This window comes from Budorcas taxicolor, chromosome 22, assembly GCF_023091745.1.
Source record: "Budorcas taxicolor isolate Tak-1 chromosome 22, Takin1.1, whole genome shotgun sequence".
In the NCBI taxonomy this organism is placed as follows: Eukaryota; Metazoa; Chordata; class Mammalia; order Artiodactyla; family Bovidae; genus Budorcas; species Budorcas taxicolor.
In genome coordinates this window covers 21644238-21667225 of record NC_068931.1, presented here as the reverse complement: position 1 = coordinate 21667225, position 22988 = coordinate 21644238, and the positions used below count along the sequence as shown (strand labels likewise).

The 22988-nt window shown below is 39.5% G+C and overlaps 1 protein-coding gene across 1 annotated transcript in view; it reads left to right on the top strand.

Moving 5' to 3' along the window:
* The window catches only part of ELP2 (elongator acetyltransferase complex subunit 2), a 55379-nt gene that overhangs the window by 844 nt on the left and 31547 nt on the right, over positions 1 to 22988 (top strand). The window contains exons 2-9 of the mRNA XM_052660274.1: positions 8410 to 8488; positions 11227 to 11297; positions 15566 to 15722; positions 16123 to 16200; positions 17570 to 17634; positions 18928 to 18994; positions 19471 to 19611; positions 20992 to 21087. Of these exons, the coding sequence (XP_052516234.1) occupies positions 8410 to 8488; positions 11227 to 11297; positions 15566 to 15722; positions 16123 to 16200; positions 17570 to 17634; positions 18928 to 18994; positions 19471 to 19611; positions 20992 to 21087 (754 nt within the window). The remainder of the gene's footprint in view (positions 1 to 8409; positions 8489 to 11226; positions 11298 to 15565; positions 15723 to 16122; positions 16201 to 17569; positions 17635 to 18927; positions 18995 to 19470; positions 19612 to 20991; positions 21088 to 22988) is intronic.

Below are 22988 nucleotides of genomic sequence, written 5' to 3'. Positions count from 1 at the left end.
TTTCGCTACCAAACTTCTCAAGTGACTAGTTTCTGTATTATTCCCTGAGTTCCTTGTGATCCCATTCCCACTGGCTGATTTTGGACAATACAGTTAGTGTTGCTTCTCAAAAGATGCCTCAGTATAAAAAGTAAAATACTGGGAATTCAAATGCAGTGCAGGAGATAGCATTTTTTAAAAAATTTTACTAGTTTATTGCAAAATTCTGACTTAAGGGATTAGATCTCATAGACAGAGTGCCTGAAGAACTTTGGACTTGTGACATTGTACAGGAGACAGGGATCAAGACCATCCCCAAGAAAAAGAAGTGAAAAAAAGTAAAATGGCTGTCTGAGGAGGCCTTACAAATAGCTGTGAAAAGAAGAGAAGCGAAAAGCAAAGGAGTAAAGGAAAGATATACCCATTTGAATGCAGAGTTCCAAAGAAAAGCAAGGGGATAAAGCCTTCCTCAGTGATCAATGCAAAGAAATAGAGGAAAACAATAGAATGGGAAAGACTAGAGATCTCTTCAAGAAGATTAGAGATTCCAAGGGAACATTTCATGCAAAGATGGGCTCGATAAGGGACAGAAATGCAATAAAGGACAGAAATGGTATGGACCTAACAGAAGCAGAAGATATTAAGAAGAGGTGGCAAGAATACACAGAACTGTACAAAAAAGATCTTCATGACCCAGATAATCACGATGGTGTGATCACTCACCTAGAGCCAGACATGCTGGAATGCCAATGCTTTAGGAAGCATCACCACAAACAAAGCTAGTGGAGGTGATGAATTCCAGTTGAGCTATTTCAAATCCGGAAAGATGATGCTGTGAAAGTGCTGCACTCAATATGCCAGTAAATTTGGGAAACTCAGCAGTGGCTACAGGACTGGGAAATGTCAGTTTTCATTCCAATCCCAAAGAAAGGCAATGCCAAAGAATGCTCAAACTACTGCACAATTGCACTCATCTGACATACTAGCAAAGTAATGCTCAAAATTCTCCAAGCCAGGCTTCAACACTACGTGAACTGTAAACTTGTAGATGTTCAAGGTGGTTTTAGAAAAGGCAGAGGAGCCAGAGATCAAATTGCCAGCATCCATTGGATCATCAAAAAAGCAAGAGAGTTCCAGAAACACATCTATTTCTGCTTTGTTGACTATGTCAAAGCCTTTGACTGTATGGATCACAACAAACTGTGGAAAATTCTTCAAGAAATGAGAATACCAGCCCACCTTACCTGCCTCTTGAGAAATCTGTATGCAGGTTAGGAAGCAACAGTTAGAATTGGACGTGGAACAACAGACTGATTCCAAACTGGGAAAGGAGTACGTCAAGGCTGTATATTGTCATCCTGCTCATTTAACTTCTATGCAGAGTACATCATGAGAAATGCTGGACTGGAAGAAGCACAAGCTGGAATCAAGATTGCTGGGAGAAATATCAATAACCTCAGATATGCAGATGACACCACCCTTATGGCAGAAAGCGAAGAAGAACTAAAGAGCCTCTTGATGAAAGTGAAAGAGGAGAGTGAAAAAGTTGACTTAAAACTCAACATTCAGAAAAGTAAGATCATGGCATCTGGTCCCATCACTTCACGGCAAACAGATGGGGAAACAGTGACGGACTTTATTTCTGGGGGCTCCAAAATCTCTGTAGATGGTGACTGTAGCCATGAAATTAAAAGACGCTTACTCCTTGGAAGAAAAGTTATAACCAACCTAGACAGTATATTAAAAAGCAGAGCTGTTACTTTGCCCACAAAAGTCTGTCTAGTCAAAGCTGTGGTGTTTCCAGTATTTATGTATGGGTGTTTGAGTTGGACTATAAAGAAAGCTGAGGGCTGAAGAATTGATGGTTTTGATCTGTGGTGTTGGAGAAGACTCTTGAGGGTCCCTTGGATTGCAAGGAGATCCAACCAGTTCATCCTAAAGGAAATCAGTGCTGAATATTCACTGGAAGGACTGATGCTGAAACTGAAACTCCAATACTTTGGCCACCTGATGCAAAGAACTGACTGATTGGAAAAGACCCTGATGCTGGGAAAGATTGAAGGCAGGAGGAGAAGGGACGACAGAGGATGAGATGGTTGGATGGCATCACCGACTCAACGGACATGAGTTTGAGTAAACTGGGAGTTCATGATGGACCGGGAGGCTTGGCGTGTTGCAGTCCATGGGGTCGCAAAGAGGTAGGACAGGACTGAGTGAACTGAACTGAGTATATTAATTTTATTGAAAAGTCCATCATCCTAGACATACAGACCGAAGATGAGATGGTTAGATAGCATCACTGACTCAATGAACATGAATCTGAGCAAACTCCAGGTTATGGTGGAGGACAGAGGAGCCTGGTGAATTGCAGTCCTTGGGGTCGCAAAGAGTCAGATGGAACTTTGTGACTGAACAACCACGGACACACGACACATAGTCAACCAGTTGGCAACTGAAAAGATGCTCAACATCACTAATCAGAGAAATGCAAATCAAAACCTCAGTGAGGTATCACCTCAGACTGGTCAAAATGGCTGTCATCAGAAAATCTACAAATAATAAATATGGAGAGGGTCTGGAGAAAAGGGAACCCTCCTAGGATGTTGGTGGGAATGTAAACTAGTGCAGCCACTATGGAAAACAGTTCAAAGTTCCTTAAAAACTAAGATTAGAGTTACCATAAGAGCCAGCAATCCCATTCCTCGACATATATCTGGAAAACACAAAAACTGTAATTCAAAAAGTTGCATATACCACAGTGTTCATCAGTTCAGTTCAGTTCAGTCGCTCAGTCATGTCCGACTGTGCGACCCCAGGAATCTCAGCACGCCAGGCCTCCCTGTCCATCACCAACTCCTGGAGTTCACTCAGACTCACGTCCATCGAGTCAGTGATGCCATCCAGCCATCTCATCCTCTGTCGTCCCCTTGTCCTCCTGTCCCCAGTCCCTCCCAGCATCAGAGGCTTTTCCAGTGAGTCAACTCTTTGCATGAGGTGGCCAAAGTCCTGGAGTTTCAGCTTTAGCATCATTCCTTCCAAAGAAATCCCAGGGCTGATCTTCAGAATGGACTGGTTGGATCTCCTTGCAGTCCAAGGGACTCGCAAGAGTCTTCTCCAACACCACACTTCAAAAGCATCAGTTCTTTGGTGCTCAGCCTTTTTCACAGTCCAACTCTCACATCCATACATGATTACTGGAAAAACCATAGCCTTGACTAGACGGACCTTAGTTGGCAAAGTAATGTCTCTGCTTTTGAATATGCTGTCTAGGTTGATCATAGCTTTCCTTCCGAGGAGTAAGCGTCTTTAATTTCATGGCTGCAGTCACCATCTGCAGTGATTTTGGAGCCCCCCAAAATAAAGTCTGACACTGTTTCCACTGTTTCCCCATGTATTTGCCATGAAGTGATGGGACCAGATGCCATGATCTTCATTTTCTGAATGTTGAGCTTTAAGCCAACTTTTTCACTCTCCTCTTTCACTTTCATCAAGAGGCTTTTGAGTTCCTCTTCCCTTTCTGCCAAAAGGGTGGTGTCATCTGCATATCTGAGGTTATTGATATTTCTCCTGGCAATCTTGATTCCAACTTGTGTTTCTTCCAGTCCAGCGTTTCTCATGATGTACTCTGCATATAAGTTAAATAAGCAGGGTGACAATATACAGCCTTGACGTACTCCTTTTCCTCTTTGGAACCAGTCTGTTGTTCCATGTCCAGTTCTAACCGTTGCTTCCTGACCTGCATACAGATTTCTCAAGAGGCAGGTCAGGTAGTCTGGTATGCCCATCTCTCTCAGAATTTTCCACAGTTTATTGTGATCCACACAGTCAAAGGCTTTGGCATAGTCAATAAAGCAGAAATAGATGTTTTTCTGGAACTCTCTTGCTTTTTCCATGGTCTAGCGGATGTTGGCAATTTGATCTCTGGTTCCTCTGCCTTTTCTAAAACCAGCTTGAACATCAGGAAGTTCACGGTTCACGTATTGCTGAAGCTTGGCTTGGAGAATTCTGAGCATTACTTTACTAGCATGTGAGATGAGTGCAATTGTATGGTAGTTTGAGCATTCTTTGGCATTGCCTTTCTTTGGGATTGGAATGAAAACTCACCTTTTCCAGTCCTGTGGGCACTGCTGAGTTTCCCAAATTTACTGGCATATTGAGTGCAGCACTTTTACAGCATCATCTTTCCGGATTTGAAATAGCTCAACTGGAATGCCATCACCTCCACTAGCTTTGTTTGTAGTGATGGTTTCTAAGGCCCACTTGACGTCACATTCCAGGATGTCTGGCTCTAGCTGAGTGATCACACCATCGTGGTTATCCGGGTCGTGAAGATCTTTTTTGTACAGTTCTTCTGTGTATTCTTGCTGCTACTTCTTAATATCTTCTGCTTCTGTTAGGTCCATACCATTTCTGTCCTTTATTGCATTTCTGTCCTTTATTGAGCCCATCTTTGCATGAAATATTCCCTTGGTATCTCTAATTTTCTTGAAGAGATCTCTAGTCTTTCCCATTCTGTTCTTTTCCTCTATTTCTTTGCGTTTATCGCTGAAGAAGGCTTGCTTATCTCTTCTTGCAATTCTTTGGAACTCTGCATTCAGATGCTTCTTTCCTTTTCTCCTTTGCTTTTCGCTTCTCTTCTTTTCACAGCTATTTGTAAGGCCTCCCCAGACAGCCATTTTGCTTTTTTGCATTTCTTTTCCATGGGGAAGGTCTTGATCCCTGTCTCCTGTACAGTGTCACGAACCTCATTCCATAGTTCATCAGGCACTCTATCAGATCTAGGCCCTTAAATCTATTTCTCACTTGCACTGTATAATCATAAGGGATTTGATTTAGGTCATACCGGAATGTTGTAGCGGTTTTAGCAACACTATTTACAACAGTCAAGACCTGGGTGAGCCTTGTGGGCTGCCTTCTGTGGGGTCACACAGAGTCGGACACGACTGAAGTGACTTAGCAGCAGCAGCAGCAGCAGGAAGACATAGAAGCAATTTATATGTCCATCGACAGATGAATGGATAAAGAGGATGTGGTGATATGTATATATATGTGTATATATATATATACACACACATGCACGTGCGTGCACACACACAAGGGAATACAATTTAGCCATGAAAAGAATGAAATAATACCATTTGCAGCAACGTGGATGAACCTACAGATAATCATGCTAAGGGAGACAGAGAAAGATAAATGCCATATGGTATCACTTACATGTGGAATCTAAAAAATTTATAAAGGAACTTGTATACGAAACAGAAATAGACTCACAGACAGAAAACAAACTTATAGTTGCCTAATGGGAATGGGGCAGGGAGGGTTAAATTAGGGCGTTGAGATTAACAGATATGTACTACAATATATCTTATAAAATAGAAAAACAACGGGGACGTATAGTATAGCACCGGCAACTATGTTCAGTATCTTGCAATAGCCTATAATGGAAAAGAATCTGAAAAAGAATAACTGAATTACTTTGCTTTACACCTGAATCATTGTAAATCAGCCATACTTAAATTAAAAAGTTCCATCATCCTCCTATCCAATGCAGAGTGAAACTTATAAATGAAATAGTTGTACTCATTTTTCTTGAGCTTGCTTCCCTCCTTCCAGTTTTTGTTTGGTTATTACCATGCAGTCTTCAAAAGCTTTTTTTATTTTATTGAAGTATAGTTGATTTATAGTGCTGTGTTGGTTTCTGTGTACAGCAAAGTGATTCAGTTATACATAAATATATACAGTAGCTTGCTTTTGCAAATTCCAAACTTTGAATCCATCCATCCTTCACCCTCCATCCCCCTTGACAATGACAAGTCTGTGTCTGTGAGTCTGTTTCTGTTTTGAAGATAAGTTCATTTGTGTCATATGTTAGATTCCACATAATGATATTTGTCTTTCTTTTTCTGACTTTCCTAGTATGATAATCTCCAAGTTCATCCATGTTGCTTCAGATGGCCTTATTTTTTTTTTAATGGCTGAGTAATATTACCTTGTATGTGTGTGAATGTATACGTATATCACGTTTTCTTTATCCCTTCATCTGTTGATAGATATTTATGTTGCTTCCATTTCTGGACTACTGTAAAAATAGTGCTGCTTTGAACATTGGGGTGCATGCATCTTTTGAATTAGAGTTTTCACCTTTTCCAGATATATTCCCAGTAGTGGGATAGCTGGATCATTTGGTAGTTCTATGTTTAGTTTTTTAAGGTACTGTGTTCCATAGTGGTTGCATCCATTTACATTCCTGCCAACAGTGTAGCAGGGTAGACCACTGCTACAACCACTCTTAAGCATTTGTTACTTGTAGACTTTTTAATGATGGCCTTTCTGACTGGTGTGAGGTGAGATCTCATTGTAGTTTTGCTTTCCATTTCTCTAATAATTAGCGGTGTTGAGCATCTTTTCACATACCTCTTGGCTATCTGTTTGTCTTCTTTTAGAAATGTCTAGATCTTCTGCTCATTTTTTGAAAATTGTTGTTGTTGTTGTTGTTGTTGTTATTGAACTGTGTGTGAGCTGTTTGTATATTTTGGAAATTAAGCCCTGGTTGGTCACATCATTTACAGATGTTTTCTCCCAGTCTGTAGGTTGTCCTTTAGTCTTGTTTAGTCTTGTTCCTTTGCTATGATGTAAAAGCTTATAAGTTTGATTAGATCCCATTTGTTAATTTTGCTTCTATTTCTGTTGCTTTGTGAGACTGGTCTAAGAAAACACTGATACAGTTTTTGTTAGAGACTGTTTCGCCTATGTTCTCTTCAAGGAGTTTAACAGTGTCATGTCTTATATTTAAGTGTTTAAGCCATTTTATTTTGGGGTTTGATGTGAGGGTGTGTTCTGACTTTATTGATTTACATACAGCTGTCCAGCTTTCCTGACACTTCTTGCTGAAGAGACTGTCTTTTCTTCATTGTATATTCTTGCCTCCTTTGTGAAAAATTAATTGACCCTAGGTGTGTGGGTTTATTTCTAGGCTCTCTGTTTGGTTCCATTGATCCATATGTCTATTTTTTTTTTTTTTTTTGGTCAGTGCCATGTTGTTTTGATTACTGTAGCTTTGTAGCACTGTCTGATGTCTGGGAGGGTTATGCTTCTTGCTTTGTTCTTTTCCATGCACTCTTAACTGGCAAGATAAATCACATAAAACCAAGGGTAAACTTTACGTTGGCCATCAACCAAGGCTGTAGGAGCCTATCTTCCTGCAGCTGTCTAGTGGATTTGTACCCATGCCTTCCACCACATTTTTAATGATAAATTGGTGGCTATCTCAGGGGATTTTAACATCAAGAAAAAAGGTGTATGGATTCTAGGAAGTTTTGTTTTGTTAAGTATTGTTGGCTGGGTATTTAATTAAATGTAAGATTAAACGTGTCAGATGCTAAAGTGAAACTTTGGAGATGATGTTCGTTCAGCACACTCTTTGATGCTAGTCTTGAACTGAGTGGTGATGACGCAGAAATAATGGGTTATGACTCCTGCCCATCAAGGAATTCTCATTCTGGTGAGAAAGACAATGAAATACTTTAAATCAGCAAGCTCCAGTGTTTTTGGCACCAGGGACTGGTTTCATGGAAGACAGTTTTTCCACAGACCAGGGATGGGAGGGTATGTTTTGGGATGATTCAAGCGCATTACATTTATTGTGCAGTTTATTATTACATCAGGTCCATCTCAGATCATCAGGCATTAGATCCCGGAAGCTGGGGGCCCCTGCTTTAGATTGTTTCCCAAACTCACATAACCCATATGTGAACTATATTAGCTTGTGCACATTTCCCTTTGTATACCTTTTTCTCAGCTGTGAGAATTCCAGTTGATGTGTAAGCAGGTGTGAAGTCAGTGCTCTAGGCAACCGGTAGAGAAAGGGCTGTAAGAGGAGGGCCCAGTAGGCAGAGAGTCTCCAGCAGTGGGGGATGTAGAGAAAACCCAGGTGTGGAGTGATCTGGCGAAAGCAGCAGTCTGAGGATCTGAAGGGATCTGATGCCTGAGGACCTTCGTAGTTGCGGCCTAGTGACCTTGTGTCCTTAAGGCTGAAGAATCCAACACCAGATCAGCCATGATTTTGCATCCATCAATCATGCATTCCTTGATTTTTCTTTAGGTCTACCAAATTCTTGAATCTGCACAAGCATGGTAAAAGTAGGCCCTGAGACCAGTGAGAACATAGGCCCTTGTCTAATCTGGTTTGGAGACAGGCTCCCTAAATAAGAAGAGGGTAGGGCTGAGTGACTGTGGAGTGGGGCAGAAGGCAGGAATGAATTTTAAAATGTGAATGGATGACTTTGGCCATGGTAAAGTTTATGAGTTAAGGAAGGTGATTCTGTTTGAAGTAATCCTGAACGTTTTCTGAAATCTGATATTTATTAATTTATCAGCTCCTCTGTGGGACACATTCCAACATACTAACTGGTGTTTTCTCCTCTACAGAAAAGGGTTGTTGTCACCAACCTGAATGGTCATGCTGCTCGAGTCAATTGCCTACAGTGGATTTGTAAACAGGATGGTTGTAAGTATTAATCTGACTTCTCTTAATTTAGCATGACTGTATCCGATATTATGTATTTGGAAAAATAGAAGAAAAATGACATGCTCAGTGAAATATCTGACTTATACTACTTCTACTTTGAAGCATGGATAACACAGCAGTACTTAGGATGAGGATAGAGGCAGCCCCCTACTGAAGCGAGAGCCCCGCCATTGCCCACAGCTTTTGATCCAAAGCCTGTATGCAGGGCTGTTATTGGAGCCCAGACTGAGATTCAGAAAATTCAGCCTGTAGGTGGTCTGTTTCTGCCACAGACAAACAATTGATTTTTTAGGCAAGGCATTGCATTTTTGTTGACCCTAGTTTGCATCTTCAGTTCAGTTCACTTCAGTCGCTCAGTCACGTCTGACTCTTTGCGACCCCATTAATATACAAAAAGTAAAACTTTGGACTAAATCAGTGAGTGATGCATGACACCTATGAGGTCAAAATTATTTTCTGAATAATACTAAGAAGTTATTCCTCGTCTTCATTCTGTCCCAAGTATGCAGTGCCATTTTCCAGTGACTACATAATGTATGATGTTGCCACCGTTTAAACACTGGAGCAGATATGAAAATCCAGGTGTATTCTAATAACGTCAGACTTTAAAGAGGTTTGCTGAAATATTAAACAGTGCCTTTCTTTTTGTTAATTTTTTTGTTTTGGGAAATACAGGGTTTCCCCCTATTAAAAAATGTTATGTTAGTTCTTGTTATTCGTAAGTGAACTAATATACAAGTATTTTTCAAATTTCTCAGTTTTAATTTCTGTTGTGATTAATATTGGCACATATAGCCTATATAAACAAAAGGTCTTTGGGGTCCTTAAAAAATTTTATGAGTGTCAATGAGTCCTGATATCAAAACATTTGGGAATTGCTGGACTAGATTATCTCCAGGTCTCTTTCATCTCTGAGATTTCACGGCTCCAGAATTTTTATTTAACATTGCTTTTAGATGGGCTTCTAAAATCCTGTGGAAATTCCTCATATGTCTTAACTATACCTACTATAGTGTTCTTATGGACTCTGAATTAAATTTATTTTCTGATTTTGCAACTATTTATTGAGAGCATCCTGAGGCAGGCCCAAAGGCAAAATTTCCTGAATTAGTGAGCTGTGGTTTTATCTGTGACATTAAGAGAACGTTTAATAAGCTACTTATTACAGTTGGTAATGCAGAGTTAGTCATATTAGGTCAGTAAAAACCATTAAATAGTAGAAAGAGTGGCTGTTAGTACATATATTAAAATAAAATTGTTATTATATTAATTGCTACCAAATGACATCAAAGCCTACTTGAATCTCAGTATAGGGATTCCTTTTAAAGTATTAATTTGGGCTTGTATGTTTTACCTTCCCTTTAAAAGTGAGGTTGCATAAAGTGAATTGCTTGTGTATCACTGAAATCTATTACAGTTATCATTGATTTTGTCAGAATTAGATTCTACTGACAGATAATTCAGGTACTCTTTCTAACCCATATATCAGTGACATGAAATTCTAGTGATATTATTTTATATTTTCAAAACATCTGGTTCTTATCACATTACTTTCATGTACCTTAGAGCAGTTATCAGAATGATATAGTTAGGTCAGTGGCTTAAATGCCATGACACATGAAGAAATTGAAGCCCAAGATTGCACCTGGCTGGCAGCAGGGTTAGGATATGAGCCTGGGACTTTTGAGTACAAATCTAATGTGTTCAGTCTGCCAGCTGTTTCACCTAACTATCTAGCCGTAAACCAGCAGAAATAAATAAATGGAAAATCCAAACCAAAATTAGATTATTTCCCCCTTTTTGGTTCTTATTCATTTTCTTCTATCAATAAATAAATGTTTGAAGGAGCTATTTTGAAATATGTGTTTGATTTCAAAAATATTTCATGTGCTTGACAGCACCAGCTAACTGTAATGACTGGTATATGTTATTTCTACCCAAAGTGTTTAGCCTGAGTCTCATAAGGAAACAACCAGGCAAATTCATATTGAGGGACATTGGGCAAAACAACTGGCCTGGACTCGCATTGTGACAAAAGGAGAAACTGGAAAGTTATTCAGGATTAAAGGAGACTTAAAAGATGTGTCAATCAAATGCATAATGTATGGTCTTAGATTTTTGAGTAAAAAAGAAGTTACAGAAGACATACTGGGACAATCTTGGGAATTTTTAATATGTATTATTATGTAACATTACTGTGTTATAACATTCTTGAATGTGATAATTATATGTGGTGGCTCAGTGGGTAAAGGATCCACCTGTCAATGCAGGAAATGTGGGTTCGATCCCTGCGTTGGCGAGATAGATCCCCTGTTGAAGGAAATGGCAGACCACCCCAGTATTTATGCATGGGAAATTCGATGGAGAGAGAAGCCTGGTAGGCTACAGTTCGTGGGGTCGCACACAGTCAGACACGACTGAGCGACTAATCAATAACAATGTAGGAGAATGTTCCAGTTTTTGAGAAGAATAGGGTAAAATATCTTAAGGATCAAAGGTCATCATGCCTCCAACTTATTTTTGAATGGTTTGTCAAAAGCAAAAATGGAGGTGTGTGTAAATGTACATACAGAGAGCAAGCTATTAAGCAAATATGGCAAAATCTTAACAGTTGGTGAATACAAGTAAAAGTATCTGAGTTTTGTTTTTTCCATAGCTTTGAAGTTTTTCAAAATAGCTGGGGAAAAAATGTTCACTGAGATACAATTTTTTTTCAGCTCCTTCAACTGAATTAGTTTCTGGAGGATCTGATAATCAAGTGATTCACTGGGAAATAGAGAATAATCAGGTGGGTAGACATGTTTATGATTATAAGAAATGACTGTCATATCTACATTTATTTTCAGTTTTTCCTGTCATTTTTCTCGTGTTCCTCCTTGATGAACTTCCTTATTCTTGCTTATTAGTAATCCAGATCCTGTATCTTCCATATGTCATAGATCCTGTCCCCTTCCTTCTAATACCTGCTTCCATATTCATAGGCTGTCAGTCATTTCTTTGAATGTCTTATCATTTGAAATAATTTACAAAGTGCTCTTCCATGGGCTGTTTTGTTTTCAGTGATCGCAAAAATTTGTACTGCTGTGTGCATAGGACAATGGTTGCCTTGTGGATACAGATTTATATAATTCTGCGTGATGTTACAATATGCAGTACTGGGCGTGCATGGACCTCTGTGGATGGACGTTTAGGTTGGTTCTAGTTGGAAGCAGAGATTAAAAATGTGAAGCTGGTGCATCAGATATTTGAACATTGCCATGCAGAAGATACAAATGAGCCAGAATCCTGTTCATGAATTGTGCATATATATCGAAGGCAAAATGTGCTTAAATAACTACAAATTTGTTTAATAAGTACAAAGGTGGCTCTATGGGTGAGTGCTTGCACTTGCTGTACCACAACCATGCTGCTGTGAAAGTTCAGTAGGGATTTAAGACGTGGCCCTTGAGTCTAATAGTATGAGATGATTTTCTTAGGAAGACTTAAAGGGTTGAGGATTCCAGGTAGGAAAAAATGCATGAATCAAAGTTCACGTAAGAAAGGAGACCATTTGCTCAGAAGTATCCGTTTTTCACCATAGCCTAAGATGTCTTAAGGGCAGGGCTTTTCAAGCTCATTCAGAGAATTATTCATCTTTAAGCTCTGTGTGAAAAGGAATCTGTGGCCACTGTGGGAAAACAGTACATATACTTCTCTTAGAGAATCATTAAGTGTATATGAGCATAGTGAAGGCTCTGAACAGTTCTGACATGGGCAGACCTGCTCATCTTTTTTCAACCAGTGTTTCCTTCAAGTCTGATTCCCCCCCACCCCCCTTTAAATCCCTTAGCATCCATTATAACTTTGAGGAACACCATTTTGGAAATATTTCTTGATACCACATGATGGGCAGTAGAAGTGTTACTTTTCTAGTAAGAGGAGGAGACGATCTCGTGAGACTTTGAGTTCAAGAGTTTGTTCTTTATGAACAAGCGTTTGGAAGTCATTCACGATTTCTTGCCTGGAAAATCCCATGGACAGAGGAGCCTGGTGGACTTCTGTCCATAGGGTCACGGGAGTCAAACACGACTTAGCAGCTAAACCCACCAGCAGCAGGATTTCTAGGTAGTGGAGTATTGTATGTCAAAGGAAAATGAGTCTAACAGGAGTGTGCCAAATTGGGATAGAAAAAAATATGAAGGAAGAGATATGAAATGTATTCTTGAAGGCAAAATGATTTTGGCATTGACTAGATAGTTGTCAAAAGAGTGGGAAGCTTGTGGGTAGAGAAGTGAGAAATCAAAAACAGTGGGATTCTGTCTCCGGGCCCTGGAAGAAAGATGCTTCTACAAAGCAAAATAGGCAAGTGGGAGGGAAGATGTTGTAAACATTTCACTTGTATTGCTGGCCAGATACCCAGAGTTGTCTCCAGAGAAAGGGGCCAGATGTGGAGGTGGGGATTGTGGAGTCACTTAGACTTGAATGAGAACTGCAAAGGCTTATGTAGCAAAGCAGCTCCTATTTGGACTTATCTTGGCAGAGGAATTCAGAGAGAACCACTTGAACACTCATTTTTGAGACCTTGAGTTAAGACTTGCAAGACTCTTTTGTCCGTGCTGCCCTAAGCTTCTGTCGGTGGAGAGACTTGCAGGCTAAGTATCTGATGGCAGACAGCAAACTTAGACATGGACCAGAAAGGAGGCTGAGGCTAAATAGGAAAAGGAGGAAGATGAAAGGCCTCAAAGAGGGATGAAGGGAGTAAGAGGATTTGGAGGAAGGAGTCACACACTGTAGCTTGAGAGGCTTAAAGGTTCCGTCTGGTATGCATTTTCATGCACACAGGTGCTCATTGCATCTTGACTTCTGATAAAAGGAAATAGTTCTAAGCTGGCATAATGAGAGATTTGAGTCTTTGACTAGTGGGCGTTGTTTTTTAACAAGCCAGTGAACTTGAGAGATCTGTTTTGTTTGAGCTTTTAAGATTCTCTGATGGTTGAAATAAAATTCTGCTTAAAGATGTGAAATGACATAGGAAACAAATTTATGATTGCCATAGGGGAAAGGGGATGGGGATGGGGTAAAATTAGGAGCCTGGGATTAGCAGATACAAACTATATAAAATGAATAACACAACAAGGCCCTACTGTATAGCACAGGGAACTTTATTCAAAACCATAACAGGAAAGGATATGAAAAAGAATATGTATAATACAATGTAACACTGTAAATCAATGATACTTCAGTATAAAATAAAACAGAAAAAAACAGGTGTGAAATGAGTTTTTCCCATAGATTAAACATTTGGGAGGTAATTATACAGACTCAGATAGCATTTTACCGACTGAGTGGGCATGAATCTGAGCGATCTCCGAAACATAGTGAAGGATGGGGAAGCCTGGCATACTGCTGTCCTTGGGGTTGCAAAGAGTTGTACACGACTTAGTGACTGAGCAACAACAATAACAATAAATTTTAAATACCAGAAAGTATAAAGAAGAAAAAAGACACAAGATTTACGTGGCTAACATTCTAATGAAGATTGTACCATATCTCTAGTGTTTAATTATGTACTAAAGTGACTTTGTTTACTTGAGTTTTAAAAAGTGGTTTTCTTTTTCAGAGAAGTCAGAGGTTAATGACTACAGGAAGTTAGTGTACAAAGCCTTATATGTAACTATTAATTACCTTTTTGAGTGGCAGAGTTCTACTTAAGTAATTGGAAAAACAGTTGAGATATTTAAGGCACCTTTATTTTAGCAGACAACAATTTACAAAACATACCTGTCAAGGAAAGTGGTAAATCTTACATATTTGGAACTCTTAAAAATACAGACCCACAATAACAGAAATGATACTACAGGGCATAATCTTGCATGGCAAGCAGGAAGACTGATAACCAGGTGGCATTTCCCAGTTTTTGCCAGTTCTTTATTTTGTAGCTCTGCTTGATACATGCAGGTATTATGAGTGGATGCTGAAAAAACTTGGTAAAAGTTTGACAGTAAACAGAACATTTACTCATTCCTAAAACATAATCTCACATGTTGCTGCTAAGTCACTTCAGTCGTGTCCGACTCTGTGTGACCCCATAGACGGCAGCCCACCAGGCTCCCCTGTCCTTGGGATCCTCCAGGCAAGAACACTGGAGTGGGTTGTCATTTCCTTCTCCAATGCATGAAAGCGAAAAGTGAAAGTGAAGTTGCTCAGTTGTGTCTGACTTAGCAACCCCATGGACTGCAGCCTACCAGGTTCCTTTGTCCATGGGATTCTCCAGGCGAGTACTGGAATGGGGTGCCATTGCCTTCTCACATACTACCACCAAAAAAAATTTTCATAGTGAAAAAACATGGTTGACACTACCTTTGCTAAAATATCAAAGGTAATTTAACTGATAGTGGAACAGGCTGACATTGCGTGTATGCTGGTGTGTTACACTGATGTTGTGACAACGTCACAATGTCAGCCCTGAATCTTTTCATGGGGAGACGTCAGACCAATCCTAGAGGAGGAGCAGTCCACAAATCTGGCCTGTAGTCTTCAAAGGTATCAATGTCATTGATGTCTTTCCATGGTGATAAGTGAGCATTATCCTTTTTGTTGGCTTAGAATATGAGTCTGAAATTATTTAATCAGTTTCCTATTAACACTTTTTTTTCCTATTAATACTTTTAAGTTGATTGCAGTTTTCCTGAAGAGTGTAAAGTATCCTTTTGCATTTGTCTTTTATTATCAGTTAAACTAGTGCTGCTCTCTCAGAGTAGGTTCTTAGATGTGAGATTGCTATGTCAAGGGATGTGCACATTTTGTGTGTTGTTAATATAATCAGACAGACTTCGCACAAGTTTATGTTCTTCTCAGCTTGTTCTTGTTTAGTCGCTAAGTTGTGTCTGACCCTTTGCAACCCCATGGACTGCAGCACGCCAGGCTTCCCTGTCCTTCACTATCTCAGCTTGAAAGGACTTATTTCTGGGTCAGGCATTTTAACAATGCCTTTAGTCCTCTGATTCTAGTTAAGTGCAGGTGAAACTGATAATTCATTCGTTTAACATAGCGTTTTTGTTATTCTTTGTGATTCAGCTTTTAAAAGCAGTCCATGTCTACGGCCATGAAGGACCTGTTTATGCAGTGCATGCCATTTACCAGAGGAGGGCGCCAGACGTTGCATCGCAGACACTGATAGCGTCCGCAGCTTCCGATTCTACTGTTCGAATCTGGTCTAAACAGGGTTCTGAAGGTAGGTTTAGAGCCATTGTTCCAAACAGATGAAATAATAATTATCAAATGAACAGCATCTTAGATGAGTATCCTCATAATTTTTTCAGTCTTTCAAGCAGTTTTTGAAATGTTAGAATTCTAATCTACATGTTTTTTTCTTTTATACTTTTCTAGAATTCCTGTTTACCAAACTGTTGATAATGTAAATTTCCTCAAAGCCTTTTCATTTAGGTCTTTTTGTTCTCGTAACCTTGTTCTCTTGTAACCTTAAAGCTGACCATTTAAATTCCCATTGTCACTGGGGGCCCAGGACTGACTTTTCTCATCTCTCTGCTGATGTCCAGGGTTCTGATGATGCCACTGGACCTCTCCAGGAGGATAAGCTGAGTTAGTTGTTCATGGTGTGTTTTATTTCTTAGTGACATGCCTTCAGACCTTGAACTTCGGAAATGGATTTGCTCTGGCTCTCTGCTTGTCTTTTTTGCCTAATATTGATGGTGAGTTTCCTGCTAAGTGTATATTAAAAAAGCAGCATATTTTTATATCTCCATACAACTAGGACCTCAAAGAAACATATTGGATCTTAATTTTGTGTCTGAATATTTTCAGAAGACAAGTTGAGAGACATGGATAACATACTTTTGTTCTCAGTAGTCAGATGATCTGTGTATAAAACATAAGGTTAAGGGGGTGGCTGTTAGAAACTTCAGTAGCTGTTAAAAATTTAAGACATTTAATATGAACTTGAGATTGATACTCCTATTTATTAGATACATGTTCAATATAGATGAAATTTGGGGAAATTGCCTAGCTCTGTAGAAGATGGAGGTCTGGGATAAGTTGAGAAGGTACTAAGGATGGGCCCATGAGCATTTCTCTCACAGCCCCTGCCCATTGTGCGCAGTGACAGTTTGCCTCAGACCACTTAAAATCTCTAAGCGAAAAATGTCCTTTTGCTGGGAAGCCCATCTGTACCTGTCTTTGATTATCCTCCACCAGGATGGTGGCCAGCGCACGTCAGACAGTCTTGTGGCTCCTCAGTTGCCTGGAGGACAGAGCTGGTGGGCAGAGGCTGGGCCTGGAAGCCTCCAGGTTGTGTTGCCGTCTGCAGCGAGAGCTGCAACTTCGTGGTCTCACGTGATGTCCCACTTTCTGCCAGGGCTTCCCAGGAGGAGGAATTGCACATGTTCTGTTGTGGTTTTCGTTACATACAATTTCATTTCTTCGCATCTGCATTGAGGCTGAGTGACTGAAGTTTTATGGCTTTTTTTTAAATTGATTTAAAGAAAACTAATTTTACAGTCACACCTTTCATAGCTTTTTAACCACATAGTTATATATGTGCTTTTATTTTGTTCTTTAATTACTCCGTGGATTTTGTTTTATTATCAAATTCTTGAAACGTAGGGTCCTCAAAGTAACAAACATACTGTTAAATCTTTGTGCAATAACCAGGATGCTGGGCTCTTAGTTGCTCTCCTGGGTTTTTTATTATTCACTTGGGCTAATGATTCCTATTAAGTGTTCTGGCTGACATGGTTAAGTGCTCCCAGCTTGTTTTTACTGCTGAGCTCCTTCTATCGTAAATGACACAGAACAGAGGAGAGGATTCTGTTAATAGTCATTCTTTGCCAAGTATCCATTTAATGGAACATTCTAGAATATTCATTTTATTCCTAAAGATATTATTGAGTGCTTTCAATTTATTTGTTCAGTGATGTGGGAAATAGAAATCAAGGCTCTACCTGGAACTTAGGACACGGCATAGGTGATTATCATAACTTAGGATGGATGCTATGATGTTGTATAATATTTTACATATATATGTTATATGATGCTTATAGTAATGCCTCTTTTTCCTTCCAGTGCCAATATTAGCATGTGGTGATGATGACTGCAAAATTCACTTATTTGTTCAACAAAACAATCAGGTAATTGTTCATCTTTCTTTAAGAGGCTAGAATTATGTTCTGCTTAATTCTGTATCTTAAGACAGACTTTCTAGATTATAGAGTTTGGGGGATGTTCTGATCTAAGTTGACCAATCCAATAGGAAAATCTTTTCGACAGTCCTCTTGTTAAACCGCTTGTCGCTGTTTGATCGCCAGGTATTCTGCTGCTGCTTTGGCCTCTAAGTCCAGACTTGTTGCGGAAGACAGATTGTTAGGTCAGGAAGAAGAGAGGGAAATGTTGTAGTAGTATTTTTTCTTAAGAAATTTAAATGAAATATAACATACCTACCATGAAATACACCCCTAGCAGTGATTATTTGTTCTTGTAATCTTTTCCTGTTTTTTGAGTGGTTAAACTAGAGGGAAGTTTCAGAAAGAGCGTTGGTTAACCCTATGTTCATTTAGTTAATAAAGAGGGAGTGAAAGTCGCTCAGCCATGCCTGCTCTTTGTGACCCCATGGACTAGGAATTCTCCAGATCAGAATACTAGAGTACATAGCTGTTCCCTTCTCCAGGGGATCTTCCCAACCCAGGGATTGAACCCAGGTCTCCTGCATTGCAAGTGGATTATTTACAAGCTGAGCCACCAGGAAAGTCCAAGAATACTGGAGTACGTAGCCTGTCCCTTCTCCAGCGGATCTTCCCGACCCAGGAGTCAAACCAGGGTCTCCTTCATTGCAGGTGGATTCTTTACCAGCTGAGCTACCAGGGAATCCCTAGTTAATAATAGAAACACTTATTTCTTTGCATTTTATAAGAAAGCTAAAAATCATTATGTTCAGCCGCCCAGCTTTTTTCTGTATTGTATCTACAGTGTATGTCATTTTACCTTGTGAACAGTTGATGTATTTGGGGACTACAGATAATATCTCCTCATGCTGCTGCTGCTAAGTCACTTCAGTCGTGTCCGACTCTGTGCAACCCCATAGACGGCAGCCCCCCAGGTTCCCCTGTCCCTGGGCTGTTCCAGGCAAGAACACTGGAATGGGTTGCCATTTCCTTCTCCAGTGCATGAAAGTGAAAAGTGAAAGTGAAGTCCCTCAGTCGTGTCTGACTCCTAACAACCCCATGGACTGCAGCCCACCATGACTGCTCAGTTAAATGATATAGATGATGACTTTTTTTCATTCCCAAGTGAGAACTCTATCAGATAGTGTTCCCAGTTTTTTTAAAAAAATGCAGGAGGAATGGCTGAGATCAAATGAAGTCACTGATACACATTAAAATATTAAATTCTTACATTAAATCCTGTGATTTTTGTTATCTTACTAGTTTCAGAAAATGCTTTTTCTCTCTGGACATGAGGATTGGATAAGAGGCGTGGAATGGGCAGCCTTTGGTCAGTATGAAATATTGCTTAAGTACATATAGTGCAGACAAGTATGTGTAACTTTCAAAAAAGCAGCCTCTTATGTTTTAATTTAACATTTTCTTTGTATGTAACATTTTTCTGTTGGCCCAGTTAGAAAAGAGGATACTTATCCTTTGTATTAAGTATTAGTTGGGATGGTAGAGGATGACATAAGTTGATCTTTACAGGAGGACACTGGCTATTGCATGTGCAGACATTCTTGAGAAGTTCGTAGAAATTAGTAGATTGTATAGGAATACCAAATATTATAACTTTATTAGCATTTTATGTGTATTTGTCAATGTCATTAAAAATTAATATCGGTCAAATTAATGAAAGATAGGGAAGCAAAGTCTAATTTTTTCAGGAAATCTAGAAATGTATATATTGTAGAAGAAAAACTCTTATACTTAAATTTAAGAATAGAATGTTCTAAAAATAATAATATCTGTTTTTTTAACTAGGAAGAGATCTTTTCCTAGCAAGCTGTTCACAAGATTGCCTGATACGCATGTGGAGACTGTATGTAAAATCAACATCTTTAGAAACTCAGGAGGATGATAATATAAAACTGAAAGAAAATACTTTTACTGTAGAAAATGAAAGTAAGTAATAATGAAAATATTTGATGCAGTAATTCTTAGATTTCCTAGCTGATATATTTATCTGTATCACTACACACATATGTGAAGGTTAGGTTTTCAGAAGTGTCACATCCCTAGCTGAAACTTATATTATGCATTTTTCCTTTTTTATTTTTATGTGAGAGTAAGTCATTTTTAATATAGGAAACTTACTTTTCTAAACCATGTTAGGTTTTTTTTGTTGCTGAAAATGTTTAGTATTTTCTCAATAAATTAGTTTGTAAAATTTTGCTTATTTCAGTTTTAGCATAGGAAGATCTAAAGAAATAATGTGAATTATTTGTACCTTTGTTGGAGGATATTCATAAGAGACAACTAAATTCCTATATTTGAATGGCATGTGTAGTTCTGATTTTCTTATTGTCTGGCATTAGAATAGTACCCCTCCATGGTAGGTTCTGTTGGAGATAATTTTTTATGGGTATGAAAATCATAATGCTAATCCTTACTTAACATTGTTCATCCAGAAATACACTTCTTTGTTATTACTCTTCTTGGTTATAACGCCCATTAGAGTTGAGATTTGGTGACAGATTTATGGAGAGAACCAAGAAATACTATAAGCAGCACATTGTTTCCAAATATGAAAACTTTTGTGATATTTTCATTAATTATTTTGTTTGAAAGTTCTCAGTACTGATTTGACTTCCTTTATTTTTACATTTATCTTAGGAGTGTTGTCTCTTTTTAATGGTAGTTTAGACTATTTCATATAATGAGTGAGGACTGCAAAGGAGGCCGGCATGTCTTTTTTGTTTTTTAATTATAGCATAAGAGTCACTGTCCCTGAAAATTTAAAATAGAACATACCCCTTAATTTTTATTTATAGCTAAGTAGGCAAATGGCAGCCCACTCCAGTACTCTTGCCTGGAAAATCCCATGGACAGAGGAGCCTGGTAGGCTGCAGTCCATGGGGTCGTGAAGAGTCGGACACCACTGAGCGACTTCCCTTTCACTTTTCACTTTCACACATTGGAGACGGAAATGGCACCCCACTCCAGTGTTCTTGCCTGGAGAATCCCAGGGACGGGGGAGCCTGGTGGGCTGCTGTCTATGGGGTCGCACAGAGTCCGACACAACTGAAGTGACTTAACAGCAGCAGCAGCAGCAGGCAAAACATAAAGAAAAATCTATACATCTTTAGAGTTTACATATCTTTTTTCTCCTGTAATTTTGAACAAGGGGTAAAGTTAATGAAATTTAGAATTCAGTGTTTTTTGTTGAATCTAAATCATGTTCTGTTCTGATTTTTTTTTAATGTAATTGTACAACTGAGTTGGTTATGAAAATGTTCCTTTTAAAAAGAGCTTTGTGGGAAGAATCTTTTTTTGTTGTTGTAGGTATTAAAATAACATTTGCGGTTACTCTGGAGACTGTACTGGCTGGTCATGAAAACTGGGTAAATGCAGTTCATTGGCAGCCTTCATTTTACAAAGGTAGGAAGAAAAGCAAACACAAAGCCCTCATTTCAGTTAAGTCTGACTGATAGAATTTTAAGCTGACCAAATGAAGTAGAGGCTATTTTTGAGTGTAATTAGAAATCTCAGGGACTTCTCTTGTGGTCCAGTGGTTAAGAATCTGCCTGCCAGTGCAGGGGACGCAGGTTCGATCCCTGGTCTGGAACTAAGTTCCCACATGTCACAGGGCAGCTGAGCCTGTGAACCCCAACTGCTGGGCCCACGTACTCTAGATCCCATGCTCCGCAACAAGAGAAGCTGCTGCAATGAGGAGCCTGTCTACTACAACTCAAGAGAAGCCCCTGCTTGCTGCAACTCAAGAAAGCCCTAGCACAGCAGCGAAGAGCCAGTACGCCACAATGAAGACCCAACCCAGCCAAAACAAACAAATAATTTTTAAAAAAGAAATCTCAAGTATAAGACATTTTCATGTTGGCAAAGTATAATACTGTAACCTGTTCAGCTAGCTCATCAATTCCATTGCAAGTTGTATTTCTAAAAGAGAAAAAACTATGATTCCTGCTTTGATGCCAAAACTGCCATGCAGCTTTTAACTTTTTATCTTTAAAGTTTTTCCCTGGTCCTTGTGGGATTTAAGAGAAATTGACTTTCAAGCCAACTTCACTTGACCCTTTACCCTTGGAAATACAAAGTTGGTAATACCCAGCTACATCATTTATGACTAAGTAAAGATTTTCCTTCTTTCTTTTGCCCTTAACCTCTGTTTATGGAGTGATGATTGTGTGCACGTTCGAGTTGGCACTGAGTTGTAGAGCTGAGCGTGGCAGCAGCCCCATTTTCTCTTCCCAACCCCTTCCCCAGGACAAGAATAGAGAGCAGCAGTAATTAATGCTCAGGTAACACCATCCAGCTGTTATTATATTATGTCATATTTGCTGCAGTTTAAAAAGGATAAATTAGATATTATAGGACTTCCCTGGTGGTTCAGTGGATCAGAATCTCCTGCCAGTGCAGGGGCCCTGGGTTCAGTCTCAGGCATGAAGTGTTCCACATGCTGCAGAGCAACTGAATCCGTGTGCCCCAGCTGCTGAGCCCGCGAGCCACAACTGAGCCCACACACTGCAGCTACCGAAGGCTGTGCGCCTGGAGCCTGTGCTCCACAGCAAGAGACGCCACCGCTGTGAGAAGCCCTCGCGCCCCTACTCGCCACAACTAGAGAGGACCTGCGCAGCAACGGAGACCCAGCACAACCAAGAATAAACAAATTAATTAAAATAAGAGATAAATTAGATATAGATACGGGAATCCCTGTAGTTTTTCCTGAACCCTTCCCCCTCCATCCTTCCCTTAAGGCTGAATTCAGTTATTCCCATGCACTTTTTATCCTTTTATACTACACATATTTATGTAATCATAAAACTGTTTTGTAGCTGTTAAAATGATATCAATATGCATTTGCGCTTGTACAACCTGCCTTTTTAGCTTAATACACTCAGCTATATAGTACAGTACTATAATAAATGTATAATACTTTCACACAAATAATAAAACATCTTTAATCTTAGAGCATTTTACCTTGAAGAGTACAGTAGTGCAGTACAACAGCTGGCATACAGGGGCTGGCATCAAGTGATCAGGCAAGAAGAGTTACTGACGGGAGGAGGGAGAAGAGGTGGGAGACGGTAGAGCTGAAGGGCTGTCGAAAGATGAAGGCCAGGCTGCAGTCTCACCCAACACCTGATGTTGATGGCAAAGGATTGGTTCTTTCCTGGATTCAGTTCTATGTAAGCCTGTTGAAAAAATGATCCAGTGATGTCTGGGTAGCAGCTCTCTTTCTCTTGTCATAGATGACAAGGTAGCACTGGATTGCATTCCGAATGGCTGCTGCAACCCTCGGGTACTGGTCTACGTTAAGGTCC